The sequence below is a fragment of the Corticium candelabrum genome, chromosome 1 (assembly GCF_963422355.1).
Source record: "Corticium candelabrum chromosome 1, ooCorCand1.1, whole genome shotgun sequence".
NCBI classification, from domain to species: domain Eukaryota; kingdom Metazoa; phylum Porifera; class Homoscleromorpha; order Homosclerophorida; family Plakinidae; genus Corticium; species Corticium candelabrum.
This window is the reverse complement of record NC_085085.1, coordinates 10,999,567-11,022,659: the sequence shown is the minus strand read 5'-3', so window position 1 is coordinate 11,022,659 and position 23,093 is coordinate 10,999,567. Positions and strand designations below refer to the sequence as shown.

General features: G+C 39.1%; 4 protein-coding genes across 5 annotated transcripts; 3 read left to right on the top strand and 1 right to left on the bottom strand.

The window, feature by feature from the left end:
* Window positions 1-560: 560 nt before the first annotated feature.
* On the bottom strand, window positions 561-2,186 carry LOC134181637 (RPA-interacting protein A-like). 2 transcript variants are annotated; one of them, XM_062648907.1, is made up of 7 exons: window positions 2,110-2,186; window positions 1,863-2,049; window positions 1,382-1,496; window positions 1,247-1,310; window positions 1,123-1,184; window positions 984-1,065; window positions 561-766 (listed from the first exon to the last, which is right to left on the bottom strand). In XM_062648907.1, exons 1-7 carry the CDS (start codon window positions 2,182-2,184, stop codon window positions 737-739), a joined length of 615 nt encoding a protein of 204 aa, XP_062504891.1. In that variant the 5' UTR covers window positions 2,185-2,186; the 3' UTR covers window positions 561-736. The 2 variants fall into 2 exon arrangements, with proteins under 2 accessions (XP_062504891.1, XP_062504897.1); XM_062648913.1 differs by having other exon boundaries at window positions 1,247-1,307.
* Window positions 2,187-2,197: 11 nt separating this feature from the next.
* On the top strand, window positions 2,198-14,915 carry LOC134181626 (protein CASP-like). Its single transcript, XM_062648896.1, has 29 exons — window positions 2,198-2,287; window positions 2,384-2,494; window positions 8,047-8,094; window positions 8,167-8,245; window positions 8,305-8,363; window positions 8,417-8,495; window positions 8,590-8,657; window positions 8,716-8,771; window positions 8,851-8,927; window positions 10,246-10,312; window positions 10,386-10,434; window positions 10,644-10,703; window positions 11,365-11,403; window positions 11,462-11,527; window positions 11,591-11,665; window positions 12,395-12,448; window positions 12,512-12,564; window positions 12,636-12,687; window positions 12,750-12,798; window positions 12,851-12,901; window positions 12,967-13,100; window positions 13,155-13,215; window positions 13,278-13,366; window positions 13,426-13,542; window positions 13,600-13,689; window positions 14,072-14,128; window positions 14,265-14,345; window positions 14,493-14,557; window positions 14,622-14,915. Exons 1-29 carry the CDS (start codon window positions 2,240-2,242, stop codon window positions 14,701-14,703), a joined length of 2,016 nt encoding a protein of 671 aa, XP_062504880.1. The 5' UTR covers window positions 2,198-2,239; the 3' UTR covers window positions 14,704-14,915.
* A 151-nt stretch (window positions 14,916-15,066) lies between these two features.
* On the top strand, window positions 15,067-17,706 carry LOC134188130 (BTB/POZ domain-containing adapter for CUL3-mediated RhoA degradation protein 3-like). Its single transcript, XM_062656329.1, has 3 exons — window positions 15,067-15,292; window positions 15,358-15,617; window positions 17,065-17,706. Exons 1-3 carry the CDS (start codon window positions 15,106-15,108, stop codon window positions 17,509-17,511), a joined length of 894 nt encoding a protein of 297 aa, XP_062512313.1. The 5' UTR covers window positions 15,067-15,105; the 3' UTR covers window positions 17,512-17,706.
* LOC134188120 (transmembrane protein 120B-like) lies at window positions 17,706-21,487 on the top strand. The gene is made up of 12 exons (XM_062656315.1): window positions 17,706-17,844; window positions 17,898-18,007; window positions 19,444-19,530; window positions 19,596-19,655; window positions 19,717-19,809; window positions 19,876-19,965; window positions 20,489-20,554; window positions 20,621-20,682; window positions 20,746-20,838; window positions 20,902-20,966; window positions 21,035-21,106; window positions 21,230-21,487. Exons 1-12 carry the CDS (start codon window positions 17,803-17,805, stop codon window positions 21,335-21,337), a joined length of 948 nt encoding a protein of 315 aa, XP_062512299.1. The 5' UTR covers window positions 17,706-17,802; the 3' UTR covers window positions 21,338-21,487.
* Window positions 21,488-23,093: the final 1,606 nt, after the last annotated feature.

Below are 23,093 nucleotides of genomic sequence, written 5' to 3'. Positions count from 1 at the left end.
ATTACCTTATTACATTCCAAAATTGTAATCTGTATTGCATTTCCGGACATCAGCGACACATTGCTAATATACACTGTAGCTCATATAGCCTACTTCTCAAAACCTCAATTTCCTTCTCTATCTCACTAGTCATGATTAGGCCTATGTCAGATAATCATAATTCTACAAATGGCACACATTTCAGTACGACATCACGATTTTTCGTTTTGAAGTCTACTATTTCACATGTGAGCGAGAGCACGCACGCACACACACACACACACACACACACACACACACACACACACACACACACACACACACACACACACACACACACAAAATAAAGACTATAGATACAAGGTGTACAAGTACAGCACCTACGGGGTGGCCATGCACTCATAAACCTATTTTACAAGTGCAGACCAACAGAATTCATATTCTGGGCACATCTAATAATAAAACTTACATCTCTGTAGATTTGTTTGTGTCATGGTCTTAAGATAAAGTTAATAAGTCAGTTTTAACAAGGAGAGAGACATACAGAACTTCACATAAATCACCAAGAGCTATGAACCAATTTGTTGAATGCACAGCAACACGTAATTAGTATCAGACAAGTCACTGCTTGAATCATTGAAAATGTTTTAGACAATAATTCAAAAAATACTACAAGTTGGTCATTATTTATTATTACTATACTGTCCACTTAACCGTCAATTTACTTCATGTTCATCATGTCGCTCATTCAGTACCCTCAGACAATGATTTCTAGACAATCACAGCTCTGCAAACAACACAAATTAAGTTTTAACAGAGTCTGGTGCATGAAATTAGTTAACTTAATTAACGTTTGGAGACCGACCTCATGCCAGTCTAATTTTACTCTATTACTCTACATGTCTCTCCTCGGCTGCATATGGGAACGACATAGCAAAGTACACAGAGAAGACTGGCTTGAAGGCCTGCACCTCCAGAGGTAAGACGTATAACCATATACTTACATCACATGTCATTGTAAGATTTGAGATACTGACTTCAGGGACTTCCCAAATCGCAAATGCGGGCTGACCAGTACACTGCAAGCTGCCAAGCTTGGTTTCAGTCACATGGGAGAAACACAAAGTACGTAGAGATGCTCACCCGTGTCGTGTTGTACTCTCTTCCAACTGAATTCTCACATAGTCTAGACTGATACAGTCTTGCTAATACATCAGACAGCCAACTATTTCAATGCAGTATGCTACAATCTAAGCAATGCACTCACGTCAGTGTTGATTCTTAGACCACAGTCACAATGAATAAGACCATGGCATTGCTTCAAAAAACTACTATATACAGCAAATACATACATAGACATTAAAAGCATGCACAAGAGGGAGAGAGACACACACACAAAAACCTTTTACACAAAGGACAGGCTATTGCACTGGAAGATCTATTTGTGACATGAGCTGCCAGTAATGCTTCTGTAAACTGGACGTCTTGGTCATGATGACCATCATAACATGTACGAACTACACAAAATAAGCATAATTATAACATACGTGGTATATACTATTGTATGCTCACTAACTACTAAGTACTACAGTAGTCTCTTTCTTGATATTACTCTAACACATCGTACACTCATCCCACTTAGCCATGCGTAATCATAGATGTGTGTGTGTGTGTGTGTGTGTGTGTGTGTGTGTGTGTGTGTGTGTGTGTGTGTGTGTGTGTGTGTGTGTGTGTGTGTGTGTTTGGACATCTACAGTAAGAAGGTAAGTCTGACAACAATCTAAGCTACAATTACTGTTACGTCTCTTAGAAACTCACTTCATTAAACCCATTTAAGTAATATTGGAGTCTAAACATATTCGATTTAATTAATATCAATTAACCTTCACGTCTCAACTCTTCTTCGACTGCCACCATGAACTCAACGAGATCATTCGCCTCTATCCCAGCTCCTTCTCTCGCCATTGTTTCCATTTCTTCGTCCATCACTCGCCTCACTTCATCTATCCTTATCTCTCTCTGCTGAGCGACGAGCCTCTCCCTCTTGTCTCTCAGTCGTTGCAAACATTTCTAGCGAGAAATGCTACGAACTTAAAACATAAATAGAAAATTATACGTTCAATAACAAACCGTTCTGTATGTCTCTTTCCAACGCGCACTCCTCGCTTTGTACAACTCTCTGTGATCCGCACATTTGGTAGCCATTTGAAATTAACGAGTTCAACAACCAGGTATAATTTCTAGTGATTTGTTGCGTCGGATGGCTCTGGCTCAGTACTGGAAGGACTTTGGCCTTCAGCAGCTGCAGGTAGACGGGGAATGCTTGGGCGTTGGGTTAATTCGGAGTGCCGTTCTTTTGATGAAAACGCTAAAGAGATATTTTGGTTGTCGGTTGTCGCTTTAGAGGGAACTGGACGTGGTAGCTGCGGATACAGCTAAGAGACAGGATGAATCAGACAACTCGAGGCGCCGTCTGATAGAGCAGAGTAGAGAGTTCAAGCGTTCGGCAACAGAAGTGATTCGATCATTTTTCTCCATTTTCGTTGTCCGTTTAGCTGTCCGTGTGTTCTGTCTCTCTGGCTGTTGTTATTATTAGTCTGTCTGTTTGTCTATATGTGTGCTTGTTTGTCTGTCTGTCTAATTTGTAAGTATGTGTGTCTGTCAATGTATTGTGACAAAATAGTAGATATTATGGTGTAATTACGGAGCAAACTGTCTCTTTGTTTTTTGTCACTTTTTGGTGTGCCATACTTTTTTGGAAGTCATCAGACATTTACAGACTTGGACAAAATTATGTGGGTTTCATAACTTCCGGCTTTGAATTTCTTCCTAAAAACTTTCAGTTTTCTTAGTTTCTTTTGTTGCCACATTATTAGTCTTTCACACAGCTAAACTTCATGCTTACAACTCTGTTGACTACCCACTGCACATCTACTTTACTTTGAAAAAGGCCATTTTAAATTGTCTCTTGTTACTAGACATTCATTGTCATTGGATGCTCATTTTGGCATTTATCTCATGTGGCTTCTTAGTTTACAGTGAGTGCAAGTTTGTAAGTGTTCCTACCAACGTCACAGTAAAACAGGGATGCATCTGCTTCGGCCCATTTTTTACGGATGTTTTTACAATTTGAATGTTTGGTCTTCTAAATGATAAACAAGCTTCAGCATATGCAAAGAACAATTGACAAAAATTTATTCAAAATGACTGTAAATACTGAAACAGTATAAGAGTTAATTTTGGCAATAAAATGACTACTGCAGTATATATATATATATATATATATATATAGACATTACTACTCGTTGAAGTTTTGGCAGAAACCACAGATTTCTACCACCAAAATGTCAACTGCATAGAAATCACTACTCCTCACATTGCAAAACTCAAGCCATCCCTTAGCATAAATGTTCAACTGCAAACAGTTACAGAGTCTAGTTCTGTGAGATATTCGACGGGCTGTAACATTGTGAAAGCTAATGTGCATGCCGTAAGTCCTCCAGATTGGTTTGACTTTGGTACACTACCAAATTACATGAACTTGTTCTAATTAATTAACCATGCTGGCACAGTGGGATGAGGTGGCTACGGTTTAGTTTGGGTTGGTTGACGTTATGCTGTACGATGAAGCTGTACAGAACTGAATCGTACGAAACCAGGCTGCACTGTTATTTTATGTAAGTCTGAACACAGTATTATGACTAAAGAATCTACACGCAAGGCCATTTTATAGTGTAATGATCTGTAATGACAGCATGTTACTTGTAGTCACAGAAGGCTGGAAGCTGGCATGATCTACTGACAGTCTAAATTTGTAGTTTATGCAAGGTCAAGCAATTTGTGCCAACAGAGTTGTAATCTAAAATGTGTAGTGTAGAAATCTCTGAATTTGATCGGAGGGATATAGGGATGGTATAAAAAGTGAAATACAAGATAGGGATGACTGGTACTGTCAATAGGTAGCAAAAACTTCTACCACACAATCCCTGTATTATATGTTGCATCAAGTAAGTGTTGTATATATATATGTTAACGCATGGTAGGGAGACGATATCCAGTTTATTGATCGAGGTCTTGAGGGGCTTCCCGAGATAATTAGCCGAGGCTAATTATCGAGGAGAAAGCCCCGAAAAGACCTCGGTCAATAAACTGGATATCGTCGCCCCTACCATGCATTAACCTATTTGTTGCATGTTTAACATCCTACTGTAATTAGAGTTCATAGATTATTCAAGTTGAATTAGAGTGGTTGTGTATTGCAATGACAGCTAAAGTTTTATGTCAAACAACCACATTTTGACAGCTGTAAAGTGTTGTTGACGTGCACGTCAGCCCCATAAGGCCACGTGCTCAAAAGTATTAGTACAGTACAGTATCCACGTGTTTTGCCAGCGTGATGTCGGATCAGAAAGAAGACCGTAATAGTGACCAGGACGACGACTTTCAGCCGCCAACAAAGATGAGACGCATTGGTTCCAAAAAGCTTACCACTAGTACTAGCCAGCTTGACAGCAGATTTGCTGAAAAGACGAGTACGGACAAAGTACAGGAGTACAGCAAGGGTACGGTTTGCAAGAATACGACTGCCTGCAACAGTTGGACGATGCGAACATTTGAAGCATGGAGAAGCAATCGAAACAAGGATGCTCCACAAGAAGAGCAGGTACCCACAGACATTCTCTCAACGAAGGATTCACAACTTTTGCAAGAGTGGCTAATATGCTTCCTACTGGAGGCGAGGAAGACCAACGGTGACAAGTATCCTCCAAAAACTCTTGTACAATTGGTGTGTGGGCTACAACGTGTACTTCGAGCTCAGTACAGAAGCGATTCGTTTAATTTTTTCGACAAGGCAGACCATCGTTTTGAAGGTTTGCGCAATGCTCTTGATAAAGTCTGTCGAGAATTACGTCAAGAAGGACTAGGAACGAACCGCAAGGGTTCCAGTGTATTCACTGCTGAAGAAGAAGACAGTCTATGGAAGAAGGGAGTAATTGGCTTAGACACACCTGTAAAACTACTGAGGGCAGTATTCCTTTATAATGGGATAAACTTTGCTCTTCGAGGTGGTGCGGAGCACAGAAGCCTCAAATGGAGTCAAATGACTAGATGCAGCCAAACCACAGACGGATTGTCAAAAGTCTGTTACATTTATGTTGAGCACGGATCCAAAAATCATAGTGGTGGACTACGTGATTTACGGCATCCAAACAAAAAAGTCACAAGGTAAATTATAGTCAAGCTCCAACGTGTTTCTGTAAGGTAATAGCATTTTGTGGTTTGTGGTTTATCAGATACGCTAATGAAGAAGCTGGTGACCGTTGCCACGTAAAAATTTTGGATCTCTATCTTAGTAAGTTGCCAGCAGGATTTTCTCGAGAAGCCTTCTATTATAAACCTTTGTCGTCTACTCCTTCATTTGCTCCTTGGTATTCAAAGCAAGTAATCGGTCATAACACGTTGGCTACAATGATGAAAGTGATGACAGCTGAAGCTGGTCTTCCAGTTCGAACCAACCACGCTCTTCGAGCTACTAGTGCGACAAGGCTGTTTCAAGCGGGAGTTCCTGAACATGTAATTCAAGGTAGAACCGGCCACAAAACCTTGCAAGCACTGAGACAATATCAAGAGCCATCTGAATTGCAGCAAATGGCAGCGTGCAAAGTTTTGGACAATGGCCATGGACACACCGATTACACTGACGCAAAAGTCAAGGAGTCCGGAGAGACAACGGAACAGGCAGATGAGCTGAAAGTAGTCGAGGTTGAACAGCCGTCTGAAACGGGAAGACAGAATCCGGCGCCATTTGTCATTTCTGACTGCGTCTTTACAAACTGCAGTACTGTGAACATTATTATTGGTAAAGAATAAGCTTGTAATCTAAAATAGGTATGCCCATGTATTGATTGCTAGTTGGTTTGCAGTATACAGATTCTGACCGGTCAATATACGTTTATTGACCACAGGTCAATATACGTTTATTGACCACAGGTCAATATACGTTTATTGACCACAGGTCAATATACGTTTATTGACCACAGGTCAATATACGTTTATTGACCGGTAAATATACAACATGTGGTTGGGTTGCTATGGTAGGAGTGTAATATAACGAGAAAAAGAATCCTAGCAACGGCGGAATAAACACCCAAACATGCAACAAACACATTTAAAAAGGGTTCTTCATTTGTATTTGTTGCATGTTTGGGTATTCCACCGTTGCTAGGATTCTTTTTCTCGTTATATTACACACCTACCATAGCAACCCAACCACATGTTGTATATTTACCAGTTAATAGACGTATATTGACCGGTCAATATCTGCAGTATATACTGCTTACTGACATAAAACACAACTAACTTAATAAAACGAAAAAAAACTAGCAATCAATACATGGGCATATGTATTTTAGATTACAAGCGTATTCTTTACCAATAATAATGTTCACAGTACTACAGTTTGTAAGGACGCAGTCAGAAATGACAAATAGATTCTCTCTTTCTGTTTCAGACGGCTGTTCAACCTGGACTACTTCGTGTCTCTCCCGACTCCTTGACTTTTGCGTCAGTGTAATCTGTGTGTGCATGGCCATTATCAAAAACTTTTGCACGCTGCCATTTGCTGCAATTCAGATGGCTCTTGGTATTGTCTCAGTGCTTGCAAGGTTTTGTAGCCGGTTCTGCCTTGAATGACATGTTCAGGAACTCCCACTTGAAACAGCCTTGTCGCACTAGTAACTTGAAGAGCGTGGTTGGTTCAAACTGGAAGACCAGCTTCAGCTGTCGTCACTTTCATCATTGTAGCCAAAGTACTATAGTGTTATGACCGATTACTTGCTTTGAATACCAAGGACCAAATGAAGGTGTAGATAACAAAGGTTTATAATAGAATTAAGGCTTTTCGAGAAAATCCTGCTGGCAACTTACTTAATTAGATATAGAGACCCAAAATTTTTACATGGCAACATAGGTCACCAGCTTCTTCATTAGTGTATCTGATAAACCACAAACCACAAAATGCTATTACCTTACAGAGTCACGTTGGAGCTTGACTATAATTTACCTTGTGACTTTTTTGTTTGGATGCCGTAAATCACTTAGTCCACCACTATGATTTTTTATCGTGCTCAACGTAAATGTAAGACTTTTGACAATCCATCTGTGGTTTGGCTGCATCTAGTTGTGAATCCTTCGTTGAGAGAAAGTCTGTCTGTCGGTACCTGCTCTTCTTGTGGAGCATCCTTGTTTCGGTTACTTCTCCATGCTTCAAATATTCGCATCACCCAACTGTTGCAGGCAGTCATGTTCTTGCAAATTGTACCCTTGCTGTACTCGTCTTTTCAGCAAATCTGCTGTCAGCGTCCTGGTCATTATTACTATGTCTTCTTTCTGATCCGACTTCATGCTGGCAAAACATGTGGATAATGTACTGTACTAATACTTTTGAGCGCGTGGCCTTATGGGGCTGACATGTACGTCAACAACACTTCACAGCTGTCAAAATGTGGTTGTTTGACATAAAACTTTAGCAGCCATTGCAATACACAACCACTCTAATTCAACTTGAATAATCTATGAACTCTAATTACAGTAAGATGTTAAACATGCAACAAATAGGTTAATGCATGGTAGGGTCGACGATATCCAGTTTATTGACCTCGGTCTTTTTTAGGCTTTCTCCTCGCTAATTATTTCGGGAAGCTCCTCAAGACCTTGGTCAATAAACTGGATATAGTCTCCCTACCATGCATTAACATATATGTATTGTGTAAGAGCACCACAGGCATCCCTATCTTGTCTCTTTACTTTTATACCATCCCTATAGCTCCGTTTCAAATTTGGAGAACCCTATATACTTGTGTATAGAACAGTCTGCGTGACTTGCCTCAGGCATTATTATCATTATGTCTTTCTTTGAACTAAAAATATGCAGGGCAGAGTCTTCGTACAGGGTAAATGCAAACAGAAGAAGTGACATTAGCAACCTGTGAATGTTGTATTTATACCAACATCGTGATGTCTTAACTTTCAGAAATCACCAGTTGTTTGTTTTGATTTATGTTGTAGGAGACAAGAAAGCAAGTTGCACCACTCCTCAAGAGTTTTCAAGCGGAGGTTTGTTATAAACTTATCTTAGTTTGGCACGAGAATATATATATTGGTCTAGCCGTGATGTTTGATTGCCAGATTGATTCACTTTCTCGCCGTTGCAAAGCAGCTGAGGCAGCATTTCTCAATTTATACAAGAAACTTGTCGATGCTCCAGGTAGAGTGAATCTGTAATGTTACTTACGATGTGTGAATGAGAGAACTTCTAATGAGCAGATCCAACTCCGTTGCTGGAGCAGGCTGCGGAACGACAAAAGAAAATTGACACGCTGCAGGTAATGTAACTATTGTAATACAAAGATCATTTACCATTATATGTGGGCTTCAGGCTTTTGAAATTGAAAACAAGAAGTTGAGGAAAACATTGGAAGAATACAATGCCGAGTTTGCCCAAGTAAAAAATCAAGGTGAGTTGAGTATGGTTGAGTGGATGGCTTTATGGAATTGCATGCAATGAGGTGGTCATATCATCATCATCATCATGTCATTTATGATTTGTAGAGGTAACTGTTAGTCGATTGAAAGAGAAGTTGAAAGAATATGAAGATAAAGAAGAGCAGGCTGTGATGGTAAGTCGTACAAATTATCATAAACTAAGTCTTACTGAGTTGTTTACGTTGTTTACAGTCAAAAGTTAAAGAGAAAGAGCACGAACTGCAGCAGAAATTTGGAGCCAAAGAACAGTGAGTTTTCAATGAGTCATAGATGTGTGACAGTTTGAGTACTTAAGTGTGGACAGTCTTTGTACATTTGTTGTTGTAGTGAACTGCAAAACACTCAGTTGGCAATTGTTAACAAATTGGGAGAATCTGAGCAGCAAGTGTGTGTTCTTCAAGCAGGTAAAGATAACTTACTTTAGTTACAAATCTAGGAACTTGGTCATGTGGCATGTATTACTACATTGCAATTTCGTGCTGTATTCTCTAGTTGTGCTAAATGTACTAATATATTTTTATGTATTAGTTACAGCATAGTCAGCAGGTCAGTATGGCATTTATTGACTCGTATTGGGAGGGGCTCATTCCAAGATAATTGACCGACAAGTGACCAACCCACAGGCAAGGTCTATCATTGAGGTGATGAGTCCCGCCTGCCAATGTGGCAATATTGCCATATTGACCCTAACAACTATGCTATCAGTAATTAGTTAATTAACCTGAGGCAGAGCCTCGGGTACAGTAGTAGGTCTTGTCGATGACTTGACTATTAGACGGATGTGGGCAGGTCAATAGACAGATGTGAGTGGGTCAATAGACAGATGTGGGTGGGTCAATAGACAGATGTGGGTGGTATTATCTACTCAGTGTATACTACAATTGTAGGTTCACTGTTATAGTTGTATGTGCTAAATTGTGAGGAGCGGATGCCTGTCTAGTAATTGCGTTGTTTCTAAACAAACGCAAGTGCAATCTATTAATATGTTTTACATTTTCTCTTGCTTGCGAAAATTTAGGCTACACACTTAAACTTCTCCAGAAATGTAAGAGGGGTGCCACACCCAAACAGTTGTGCAGCATAAACGGTTTGTAGGAAGTGTGCAGCAGCTACCTGTTCTGTAGTCTAAAAGTTAGCAACTGAGGGTTTAGCTTCATTTATTGTATGAGTGTGGTTATTTTCAACAGGATTGTGATCAGCAAATGCATGTTGTTCCTAGTTTTGAACTACATTATCTCTCTAATGAGCAGCAAGCAAAGCCAAACTGTTTGTTTAATCTTGTCTATTTACCTATGTATGTTTGTACTGTGTGTGTGTGTGTGTGTGTGTGTGTGTGTGTGTGTGCGTGTGTAAAATTTGGCATGAGTTAGGTCATGTTGTCAAGAAATTGTATGCGAGGGTCAACTTTTCACAGGAACTCAGCATCTGGTGTACCAGAATCACTTCTGAAATGAAATTGCTTCTAACTTGGGTCAAGACCGACCTCTGGTAAATTTTTTCCAAAATCCATCCAGGCCTTTTTACGTAATCTTGCTAACAGACAAAAATAAACAGACTAATCAAACCAAAACATAATCTCCTTTGTGGAGGTATAATAAATAATATTTGAATGTGAACATTTTTTTGGTTTTAAGTGTTTTTAACTCGAGTTTTTTATAATGTTATTTGGTTGAATTTAATGTTTGTCTGGCAATGCTGTAACCATTATTGCTGTTGTTGTAGCTTTGGACTCCAGCCAATCGGAGTTGTTTGACTTAAAAGCCAAGTATGAAGAGCAGGCTGCTGCAAAGTGAGCTGCATGTTTTAATTGCTTGCATGTGTGCAGCAGTGGAGATAATATGTTGTTATGTTGATGTTCCTAGAGTGTCTGAGATGGAAATTATTGTAACTGACTTGGAAAGAACACTGCAGGTTATACATGTGTGTGTGTGTGTGTGTGTGTGTGTGTGTGTGTGTGTGTGTGTGTGTGTGTGTGTGTGTGTGTGTGTGTGTGTGTGTGTATGTATATATATATATATATATATATATATATATATATATATATATATATATATATATATACATATACATATATATAGTCTATTATTGGTGAGTACTATTATAGCAGAAATGGTTTACAGAGAGCCGAAACGGCAGAAAAAGAACTGGAACAAACACAAACACAACTAAGGGATTGTCAAGTTAGTACTATACATGTGCGTGTTTATGCAGATGTATTGACATTTTTATACGTTGTACAGTTTTGTATAATTATAAATATTGTACGGTCGTGTTGATACTTGTGTCTGTGTGCTATAAATTGAGAAAGTTGACTCGTACAAAATTCTAATTATAATAGTATCTATTTTTGATTTGTTGTTATGGCAACTATTTGATTGTATATTTGTTTTGTTTTGATTACTTTTGGATGCATATCTTATGCAAACTTGATTAGACCAAACTGAGAAATTGTGTGCATGTCATACCTTAATAACATTAATTAATTATGCAGGTTGTATGGTGTACAGTGTTCTTGGCAAAGTTGAGTACAGTAATCAACTTAATCATATTTTGTAACCAGCATGTCAACATGTCAAGTTGTAAGAAATATCCATTACATATAACATCTAGATTGTTTGCTTGTGTTTGTCATCACTACTTTTATCTCACTATTTTGCTGATGTGGATACGATGACCTGTGGTAGTGGTCTTTCTACATTATTGTAGGCTTGTATTATGTGTGTGTGCATGTTTATTTGTATTTGTATGTGTGTTGTTTGCATTATTTGTGTTTGTTTGATGTGTGCTGCTTTGTCTCATGTGTTACTCAAACACATAAGTGATAAATTTATGATGAATTAGGCTAGGCAAGATCACACAGATGAAGAGAAAAGCATTTTGGTTAGACGATTTTGTCTTGGTTGATCTGTTTGTTGCATTAGCTACTCACTGGTTGTAGAGTGACAGCTTACACTCATTGTCTCAGTCTAATCTACAGGTTGAACTTGCAGCAAAAGAGGGCGAGGTCCTTTCTTTATTACAGATTAGTTTTGCTGATGTATTTTATCCATTGTTTTTTGGTTATTAGATATCTCAGCTGGTTGCCGACATCCAGCAGCTTCAATCGTCACTGAACAAGATGCGAGATTCTGGTTTATCAAAGGTACATTACAACATTTTGTCTGATACTACCTAAGTTTAGTTATTACTTGCACTACTACAGTAACGGCATCTATTCTACTCTCAGAATTCAATGCCATTTTGAAGTCGAGTTTTTCTAACTTTGATTGAATGCAGACACAATTGCTTCAGTTTCTATTAACTAACTAGGGCCATGTTTCCACTAGCTGCACCTTTAGCTTAAACCATTTGTTAAACCAGTTTAGGCACTAGTGGAAACGTGCCCTAGTACTTTAATCTTTTGTGTTATGGTGGTGAATGATTATATACTGTATACACATTTGTAGGGTAAGGCAGTTACGAGGCTGTCTCTGTATGATTCAAAGATTAATGCATTATAGTTTATAGATACTCAAACAGGTCTAAGACGTTGAGTCTCATCAGTTCTACTGATTTATAAGTAGGATTTGAGTAACTGTTTGACATCGATGTTTGTACTATACAATGTACAAGTGCATATGACAAATAAGGTCTGCTGTTGTCAAAACAATTGGTTTCTCCAGCCAAGGCAGCATGTCATGTTCATGATCCTCTTGTCATATACAGTATGGTTTATTTGATGAGGTCTTTAAATTGCTTTTGTCTTGGTACAGCTTAACTTAATCAAAGTTCACTAAATGATTTTATCTCTACTGTAATCTATATTTATTATGTTTGATTATTGATTCGTTCCTGTGTAGTCTGGACTTTATTTTCATTGTGATCTATTCAGGTGGCAATGCTAGAGGAGCAGTTGACTGCTAAGTCTGCTGCTATTGAGTCTTTGGTGAGTCTCTTAATCGGAAATGAGTGAACCATCAAATGTCTGCATGCATCAAACTATATATAGGAGGCAAGACTAGTTCAACAACAGGACTATGAAGAAATCAAAAGAGAACTAAAGTACTTTATACTGATTAGTAATTGGTAGTCATGTCTTAGTACACTGGCTAAGAAATTTTGTTGTGACACAGAGTATTGAAAACTATGGAATTTTCACTGGATTTTGGTGAGGAGGAATTGAAAGTGAGTCCCATTTTACTGCTTGATGCACATGCACTGGCAGCGTTTGTATATTGATATGGAAGACAAGTGAACCAAAGACTCTGGAAGTGCTGTTATTAGAGAAAAACAGAAGTGAGCAGTGATGTGAAAGAGAGTTTTGTGTAACTGATCATATGCTTCCCAGATTTGCAAAGTGAAAACACAGCTTTGCGTGTTACTCAGAGTGGACTGGAGAGTATGTGAAGAGGCCTCATTTTGCAAACTTTTATCCTGTTGACTGACTGTGATACGTACATTCAGGTCGCCTGTCTGTGCTTGAATCGGGACAGGAGGATGCAAAGAAAACTATTGAGGAACAGCGATCACTAATAGAGCAGTTGGAGACAGATCTTGTCAATGTGCAATCATTTCTCCCAGTTAGAACGGAAGGCGAAGTCTGTTTCAAAGTTGTTGTCTGCTGTAAGATTGTACAATTCAACTGTATTTAGGGCGAAGCCAGTCCTGTGGGAGTGGCGGGCATATTGAAGACACAATCAGAACCTGTATATGGTATGTAACTATTCAGCAGAGTGTGACACTTCATTGTCTAAAGTTTATGCACTGTGTCTCAGCAACGGGATCTGGAACAGCTGACTCTCTGTTACCAATTATTTCAAGTCAAAGAGAGCGATTTAGAGCCAGAAATATGGAGTTGGAAGCAGTGAGAACATTTGCCATCTATGTATTGAATTTGTTACATATTTTGATTTTAATTGATAGGAGACTCGGCATCATCAGCAGGTAATTTCATCGTTGAGAAATGAAGTTGACACACTTCGATCAGACAATGTCAAACTGTATGAGAAAATCAAGTTTCTTCAAAGTTACTCGGCTACAGTTAGTCACTACAAGTTGAATGGTCTTAACGCAATTAACTGAACTTCGTTGTTGCAGTCAAAGGTTCGTCAAGGTGATGATGCAGTCCATCGCTATTCTATGGAATATGAAGAGAAAATGGATCCGTTCTCTGCCTTTAGTAAAAAGGTATAGATAGCCTGTAGCAGCATGTAGTTAATTGACTTGATTAATATTTGAATGTTTGGAAAGCATGGACATTTGTGTTTGACACTTTTTATTTAATTAACAAGAGATCCTACGTGATCAAAATTTACAGAAAGTCTTAAATGATACGCTGCATACAAATAATAATTCTAGACTGTCAGTTCTTTAACATCTTTGCCCAAATTAGTTTGATTGGAATACTTCATTAATTTTATATTTACTTGGGAACAAGAAAACAGTAAATTGTTGTAATGTTATCTTAATGAGGAAAGCAAGACTCTTGGTACATTTTAATATACATGTTAGGCAACGTTTTGAAAAAAGACTAATGTCTATAGTGTAAACATTGTCCTGCTTTGTGTAGGAAAAAGAGAAGCGGTATTTGGGATTGAGTGGTCCAGAAAGGGCAACTCTGAATTTGGTTGGTAATGTGTGTTGTTACTATGGTTGTGTCAGTGTCAGTATGGGTATGGTGTGATACATAGCATATGTGTGTTGTCTGCAATTGAAGTATTCTTGACTAATCATAACTCTATCATGACTTTTTGCTGCTACAGGGAAGGTTTATTTTGTCAAACAAGTTTGCCCGGACATTTGTGTTTTTCTACACCATCATCATTCATTTGCTTATATTTACGGTTAGTTCTTAGATCCAGCTAGTAATTTTTAATAATGACCACCGACTTGCAAGAACGTCATATCATTGCTTTAGCAAATTGCAGACAGGACTTTGGGTTCTTAGCTGTGGATTTGAATTCAGTGGCTAATGACGCTTTTATGTATAGGTACTTTATCAGTTGGCTTCGACTGCTGCTTGCAAGCGTGAGGTTGCCACCGATTGTTTTAGAAAGTGAGCGAATGGTGTTACTGTTGTAGTGCTCAGTGATGTGTAATCGAGATGATGACTTGTTAAGGTATGCCCAGCATATGCAACAGGAGCACGGAATGAATAGTTTCACTGTATTTGATGCCCACCATGGGCATGAGACAGGATAGATATACAGTATATAGAGACTTTTGGAGTAATTGTTATTGTTCGGCTTTACTTACAAGGACTATAGACGACGTTTTAGTCTACTAGCAGAGGCAAACTGCGAGAGAACAAGCTTCATACTCTATATCCTAATTAATAAGTAATCAAAGTGAATTTTTCTTCAATTTTGTTGAAAATTTTGAGCCGACCAGGAAACATTTCCTAACAAGAGAAACTAGACGGAAAACAGTTTGGCTGCATGAGGCTAAGTATATAACGAATACACACCTACTCATACATGCCATGATGAAGGTTGCAATCGGTGTTGCAATAGCAGCATTAACTTAACGCGTTCCGTGGTCTGAACACTCGAGGTCGAAGCCCGGATATCAACGCAGTGTCAGCATTGTCCGTGTCTGAGCTCGATGTCAGACGCTCCGTCGTGTCTGTTGGCCACGTCGGTCAAGGTTCCATCATCTCATGGAAGGTACGTGCGCCTGAATGTCGGCGGCCATCTCTTCTACACAACACTGGACACACTGACTAAACACGAGGGTAGCATGCTGAAAGCTATGTTTAGTGGCAGAATGGAAGTGCTAATGGACTCTGAAGGTATTGACCGTGATGCCAGAAATAACTGACAACAACTGACAACGGTTTTCTACATCTTTTCGCAGGATGGGTTTTGATCGACCGCTGTGGTAAACATTTCGCTACAGTTTTGAATTATTTGAGAGATAATACGACGCCACTGCCCTCGTCGGAACGAGATCTCGAGGAGGTGCTCGCGGAGGCGAAGTTCTATTTGCTGGACGACTTCGCAAAGGTCATCCAGAGAAAGTTGCTCGTTCTGCGCGATCCGTATCCTCCGCTCACGTACGTTCCGGTCCTTACTGCTCCAGGACAGTTGCAGAAGATATTAGATCTTACAAGAAAGGTGAATGCGTGCTGATTGGTAATACATGTGTAGGAGTTTTAGTGTTGTCATTGTCACGTGACTGCTGCTTTTTAAAAAATCATATCCAATCATGCATCATGATGGTGGGCTTTAGTCTTTTAAGATAGAAAGCTGTCACTGAATATTTGTAAAGCACATAATACGCGCAGAAGTTGAACTGTAATGTGTGAATGAAATAAGGACATGTTAGTCACTGCTACTGTATAACTAGCCTCGCCCCAGACGCAGTGTGGATTGCATCTCCCCTCCCCCTCCCCTCCCCGTCCCCGTCCCCGTCCCCCTCCCCGATGCGCTGTCATCACTGCATCTGGGGCGAGGCTACTGTATAACCGGTTATTTCTGCAATCATGATATTTCTGTGACTCTTGCGAAGAAATCATGGACCACAAACAAAATTCAGAGATATTTAGGTCTATTCTCGGAAACCCAGGAAGTCAGTGTTTTAACACATGCACATGTGTGTCCCATTAACTGTCTTTCTGGTTGCAATGCAGTAATTTAATTAAGATCACAGAAATAGTCGGTTACAGCATGCTGTTTACTGGTGACTTGCACTAACCTGTATAAGTGTGGCATAATTGTGTAAGGACACATTTGCTCTGTGTGTGTGTGTGTGTGTGTGTGCATGCGTGCATGCGTGCGTGTGTGTCACTGTGTGTGTGTGTGTGTGTGTCACTGTGTGTGTGTGTGTGTGTGTGTGTGTGTGTGTGTCACTGTGTGTGTGTGTGTGTGTGTGTGTGTGTCACTGTGTGTGTACCATATTGTCGCAAATAAAAGCCGACCTCAAATAAAAGCCAAGAATTTAATTACTTTGTGCTGCTTACAAGTCGGTTGCCTTTAGAAGTCGATCTTTTGTTCAAGATGCACAGTATGCGTACGCTTGCAGTCATGTGCACGTGCGAATGTGTTGGCATGTGCGTGCAGCATTGAATGACACCGACAATGAGGACGACGATTCAGCTCTTGAAACTGGCATCTTATGGTAGTTATGTCTGTATATATCTTAACGAATCTTAACGAATCTTGCTTTTTCATATGGTATGTGGTTGTCATGTCTATATCTTAGCGTATTCAAATGACCTACAAGCCTGTCTTAAAAAATAGCCTGAATTTCGATTCAGCTTCTACAGATATATGAACGGCTTCTAATTGTGACAATACAGTATTTGTCGATTTTGTTTTGTGTTTGTGTATGTATTTGTCGTTTCGCATAGAGTATACTATGGGCTTGCAAGGTTGTTGCCTCATGTTCTCACATAACACACGCATACACTGTATTGCAGTACATAATGCATTTTGTATGTAGTAGGTAGTCATTTTTTTCTATTTTTGTTGGTTGCAGTCAGGTTTGCAGTGCTTAGTGGCAATGAATAGTTGTGATCTTTCATGTGTATTGTTTTTATTTGACGCAAGCTTTATCTTGTAGCCTCTGATTCGTCTAATGTACAACAGAGGAAACAACAAATACTCGTATACAAGTAACTCAGACGAAAACCTTCTTCGAAATATGGAGTTATTTGACAGATTGTCGGTGAAATTTGCCACTCGCATCACGTTTGTCAAGGACATTGCTGGAACTGAGATCTGTTGCTGGTCGTTCTATGGCCTTTGTAAGAAAGTAGCCGAAATTTGCTGTGAGTCTATAGTCTACGCGACAGAGAAGAAGCAAACAAAGATAGAATATCCCGAAGCAAAGATATTTGAAGAGGCACTTAACGTGTTGTTGTATGAGGATCGAAGCCCTGATGGTGACAGAGCAGCCGCTTTATATGCTGCAAATGCACAAAGTCTGGCTACTATTGCCACAGTACCGCCGACTGTGAAGACAACGGCAAGGCGGTTTCCTGATGACGACGACAACATGCTTTATTAGCAGTTGCCGGATGTAATGTTGATATGAATGAGTTAGTGTATTTATGAAAATTCGTCGCGCGCAATACATCTAGTCTATTTTGTGTAGTAACAATTGTCACGTGGTTGATATTGGCTGCATGTCATTGCATGAAAAATTACGGCGGCGGTCGACTCATGTACAGTTGTTGCAATATAATATATGTTGCATACTGCATACGTGTACAAGTATCTGTAGCTGGGGTCTTTATATATTTGTCACGTAGACATCCGGGCCATCCGGTTGTCTGTTCTGTCAATTATTGCCGCAAAGATGGCAACGACTTCATACGAATCTGATTATCAAGAATTGCAGGTTTATTTTGCTTACCTTTCTATGTATCGATACGGCATGTGTGAGCTATGTAGGCTGAATATCAAAAGTTACAGCGAAACTTGGCAGAAGTGAGAAAACTGCAAGTCGTTTGCAAGAAAAAGGTTGATATCGTGAAGAAGGCAAGGACTGCTGACCGAGACAGGTAACAGCATGTTGCGAAGCCATGTTGACTCAAACGTGTCTACCTACTTCTAGAGGGCGATTCTATCTAGAGCGTGAAACATCGATTAATTAATTTAATTAGGTGTGTCAATTTAGTTAATTTTAGTAATTAGATGTACGCGGAACGACACTCCTTTAAAGTTTAGTTTTAAGTTTAACTTTAATTTCAAACGTAGCTTTGCTATTGTTGTGTCTGTGTGTTGAGGAACCACCAAAAGTAGCTAGGTGATGCCTTTAATTTGGTGTTCCAACAACAGTAGGTAGCGCCATAGAAGGATTGCTGATACTTTTGTTTGCCACTAGCATTATGCAAGTTGCAATCCTTGTTTGAACATACATTGATTATCTGAACTAATTGGGGATTTTATGTAAAATACATGTATAATCAAACAGAACAAATTTTCATTTGGTACACATGTGATCTGCCAGTCTGTTCATTTAGATAATTGAAATTTTGATAATTGTTGTTTGGATAATTGACATAAGTTTGGGTAGTCAACTGTAGTTGGCACTCTTAATCATATAGTGACGTTTATAGTATATGAAGAAGCTATGGAGCTGTAGCTTCCCACAGTTTCAGGTATCTGTCAAACTGTCAAACTGTCCAGCAAGGTTTTAATTGATAGTAGGAGGTGTGAAGCATTGATGAATATTACTTTCTAGACTGATGTGACGAATTTACTTACTTGATAAAACTAGCTGTGTCAAACAGAAAACCACCTTCTTCAACAATATGTTTGATTAGTGTGTGTGTGTGTGTGTGTGTGTGTGTGTGTGTGCCCATTTCTTCATAAAATGTGTCATTCTTCTGTGTGGTCCAAATAATTCAATCATGGAGCAGTATTGGTGTTTGGTGTAGGCAACAACTACTGACAATTGCTAGGCGGCCAACCACAAACTGCCAAAGTTAATGACAGCTTTTGTTAGAACAGTGTAATTTTATGTTCACCGTTATCAGGTTTTTATCTGAAATAAACAATGAAATTTACCTCTCTGCATTGCGAATCAATAGTTTTTCTGACTTACTACAATTGTGCGGGAACCTATAGTGTTGTGTAACTAGGAGTGACATCTTTGTCCCGTATAAGGAATCTTGTTACTTTGATTAGCTGTGTTTCAAAATTTGTATAGTAGTCTAAGAGACTAGACTGGAAAATGCTAATGAACATATGACTGGATGTATACCAGCAAAGCCCAAGTAGGCAGTTTGTGTACGTATTCTGTAAATGAATTTCACGGTAGCCCACAAATTACAGAGATTTATAGGGAGGGGTAGATGGGTAGTGTAGTGTAGGTGAGTAGCTGGTTAGGATAGAGTAGGGTAGTACTAGTGGATGTAGAGGGTGTAGTAGATAGAGTATCTAGCATATGTAGATATTTTTGTTTTGCTGGATGTGTGATGCTCGGCGTTTTTAGCAAAAGCAACGAAACTCTCAAACACCAAACTACTGACAGACAACGGGAGCTGCGTGATATTGAAGCAACACTTCCAAGAAAGAACCAGTATGTCACTACAACAAGCTTGTATTGCTTGATAATCAACGCTGTGCTTTGACTTTTTGCTGCAGTTGGTTTCTACAGCTTACTCTAGGTGGTCTTGATGTAACGCTGCTTACAAAGACAGATCGGTTTCTTAGCTTTTCTGTTTGTCATATGTTGTTCAAGCTTAACAATGTACTTTATGTTCAGTCATTTGTATAAACAGCAATATGAAGACTTTAAGATGTGGGTCACCATTGTCATTGGTCTTTTCTCGTTTTTCAATTTGATTGTTTATCAACGGTATGTATTGTTTTGCTAGTTCTGTGTTCTGGTTATTTTGTAATGAAGGACTGTTGTTTGTTGAAGGCTAATGGATGCTTCCTTTCAGTTTCTTCTTGTGTGGTATTACTGCACGTTGACTATTCGAGAGCATATTCTGCGTCAAAATGGATCAGAGTAAGCCAGTTTCAACTCGGTATTGTTGTCAATAGTTTATTACTTATTTTTACATCATATTAGTCAACCACTAATGAAAATTAACATCAGACTCTTTGAATATGTGTGGTCAATTTGTTAATTAAAATAGTTTATTCTCTTGAATTATATACTCAACTCTGTACGTGAAGGTTGTCTACCTTGTGCAAATCACGCCGTTATTGGTGGCTGTTTTATTCATGACTATAAACTGTATGCAACCTGACTTGGTATTGGACATGTTGATTATGTACTGAGCTATGGGAGATAGAAAACAACATTGTACTACATCGGATAATTCCAAAACTATATGTAGTTGAGGTTTCCATTTTGTTCTGCTGTAGTCAATTATTCCATAAAAATATTCATACATTTGCAACACCATTACTAGTCTACTAGCTCTGCTAACAAAGCAATCTTCAATGAAATATTCATAGTCAATGTTATGAAATCTAGTTCTTGATGTGGAGTTGTTTGTAATGCTTTTGAAAATGTTCTGTTGTAGGATTCGAGGTTGGTGGGTTTTGCACCATTACTTGTCGATTGTTGTCTCAGCATGCATCTTGATTTGGTAAGTAACAGCTGGGCTGTAGTTTGTCGGATTCGAAAATAGTATTTGTCTCTTCTAATTTTGAAGGCCAGTGGATGATACTTATCAGATGTTTAGAATGAACTTTATGATGTTTTCGCTGTATATAAGTATGGATATTCTGCATTGCCATCAGCTACTAGTAGTCTATTTGTAACTCTGGTGTCACACAGGCTTTGTTCAGTTTTTGCAATATTATTACCAAGTTGGTACCCTGTATCGATTGTTGACTCTTGGCAGAGTACATGAACTGGACATTACACGAGGTGTTCAATATAGATCTAAGACTAGTCTAATTTGTATCTATGTTTGCATATTTTGTGTTGCAGATGGTCTAAGAATCAAAACTTGGTCTGATATGAAGTATCTTATTCCAGCTCTGATTATTGGCTATGTAAGCGTATTGCTGTGAATTTGCATAGTGTACATAGTCATGCAGCTTCTGCTTGTCTTTTTGCACAGATTTGGCAATACTATCTGGCGTATCAGCTCTTCTCTGTTTGGTTTGATATTGCTGCAGGAAAAGCATGGCAGGCATGTACCAACTTTATGACTGACTTTGTATGATATCAATTAGAATATTGTGTGGGATGAGAATGAGTCAATGTTGTTGTTCCATAATTTAGATATTGATATTGCATTTTGATGTTTGTTTAGATTTTCGTTCTTTCTGCGTTGTTCCTAATTCTTGGAACTGGTAACTGCTTGACACTGGCAATGACTCTACGACAGAAGTTGATTCGGGACTCTGTGAAACTGAAGTGAGCGTTGCCAGTAAGATGATAGGCCTCCTGTTGAACAGACAGAAGCTTGTTTGTGCGCTCTAAACTATTTGCTGTGTTGTGTTTACAAATAGACTGGATGCATGCATTATGTACGTGTTCAGTCTCAATAATGGAGATGAACTGCAGTTGAGTTCTTGGCAACGGCTCACACTTCATGTTACATATTTGCATTTTACCCGAACAGTATAACAGAGCCTTTTTGAAACATTCAAATATTTGTCATTCCAAAGTACGTATAGGGGTTGACAGAATTTGAAACTTATTTTGGCCAGAGGATTGTTATGGACACTCTTGCTACAAATAGTGAAAATTTGAAAAGGTTTAGAGTAATTTTGAATATATGTGTTGAGAGGGACGTACAACTACCAAACAAGATGGTTCATGCTTAATCACGAGGGACTTGGAAACTGTTTCCAATTTGAGTGAGGTGAAGAGACAAATAAGTGTATACACCTCAGTGGCCAACCAGGCATGGTCAAACTAGGCATGTTCACCCTCTTCAAAGCAATGTTAGTATTTTCTTTGTCAAGAGCTCTAGTATGAGTCATTAGAACCAGTGGAAACTTGTCTCTTGCTTGAATTCCAATCATGGATCCATATGTGCACAGGGGCACGTGATTGCTATTTGGAGCCATTTTTCTTGATTTTAGTTCTTAAAAAATTTGAGTCTAGATTTCCAAACAGGAGTTTAGATTATTTACAGACTTGTTATTTAGTTATTCAAGTGCAGGGTTATTTTCATGTAAGTAAACTGTGAGGCCTTGTTGAGACCATTCTAAACATTTATGCAATTTACTATATAAATGTGTAGAGGGGTGGTCTTTTGAACTGCAATAATACAACTTCATTAGGCATTTGTCTGTGTGTCTGTCTGTCTGTCTGTCTTCAACTATACAGAAACTCCTAGAGACTAAAGAGAACAAGTTTAGAACTAAAACTACATTTTTTCCTCGAAAGCTACCAAAGAACCCAAAGAGGGTTCTAGTTGCTACAGCACATTAATTATTGGGGATGAATGCAGTTTGACATCTTGTGTTGGATTACTCTAGCATTGCATTGCTGTAGCTGAACGCTGAATTTTTTGTCAGTAATCCATAAATTGTGTTGAGTTGCACTGACCATTTCTGTCTGGCTGGCTGGCTGGCTGGCTGGCTGGCTGGCTGGCTGGCTGGCTGGCTGGCTGGCTGGCTGGCTGGCTGGCTGGCTGTGTGTCTGTTTTTCATTTATTTTCAACATTAATACTACCATACAGTGAGTATCAGTAAATGCACCACAGCTAAATAGTGAATTCTCAACCTATGGGTTCAGTTACACAAGTCAAATTAACGGTTACAGTCAATGTTCTTCACTTGATGGCTAATCTGTCTGTCTGTTGTTTGTGTGTGGTGCTATAGCTTAGTTGATTAGAGAGTCATCTTATGGAGTGAGTTCATCTAGGACCCTACAGGGTTGCAAATTCAAGTCACAGTAATGGCGAGTTATGGCATAAATTTTCTTGGGCAAGAAACTCACACACAATTGCTTGTCTCAACTCAGGAGTATAAATGAGTATCTGGTCTTAGACTGGGGTGGCAAAGCCCCCTGACTGCGACAAAGTCCATTAGCCACTGGGGTCCCAGTGGGACTTTGGGTGCTTACACCACAGTTGGCTGAGATTGCTTAGCACAGCCCATAGCTCCTGCGTAGTTCACAGGAACCCAGCCATCTGGTTGGGGGCATGACCGTCTAATGGCAGC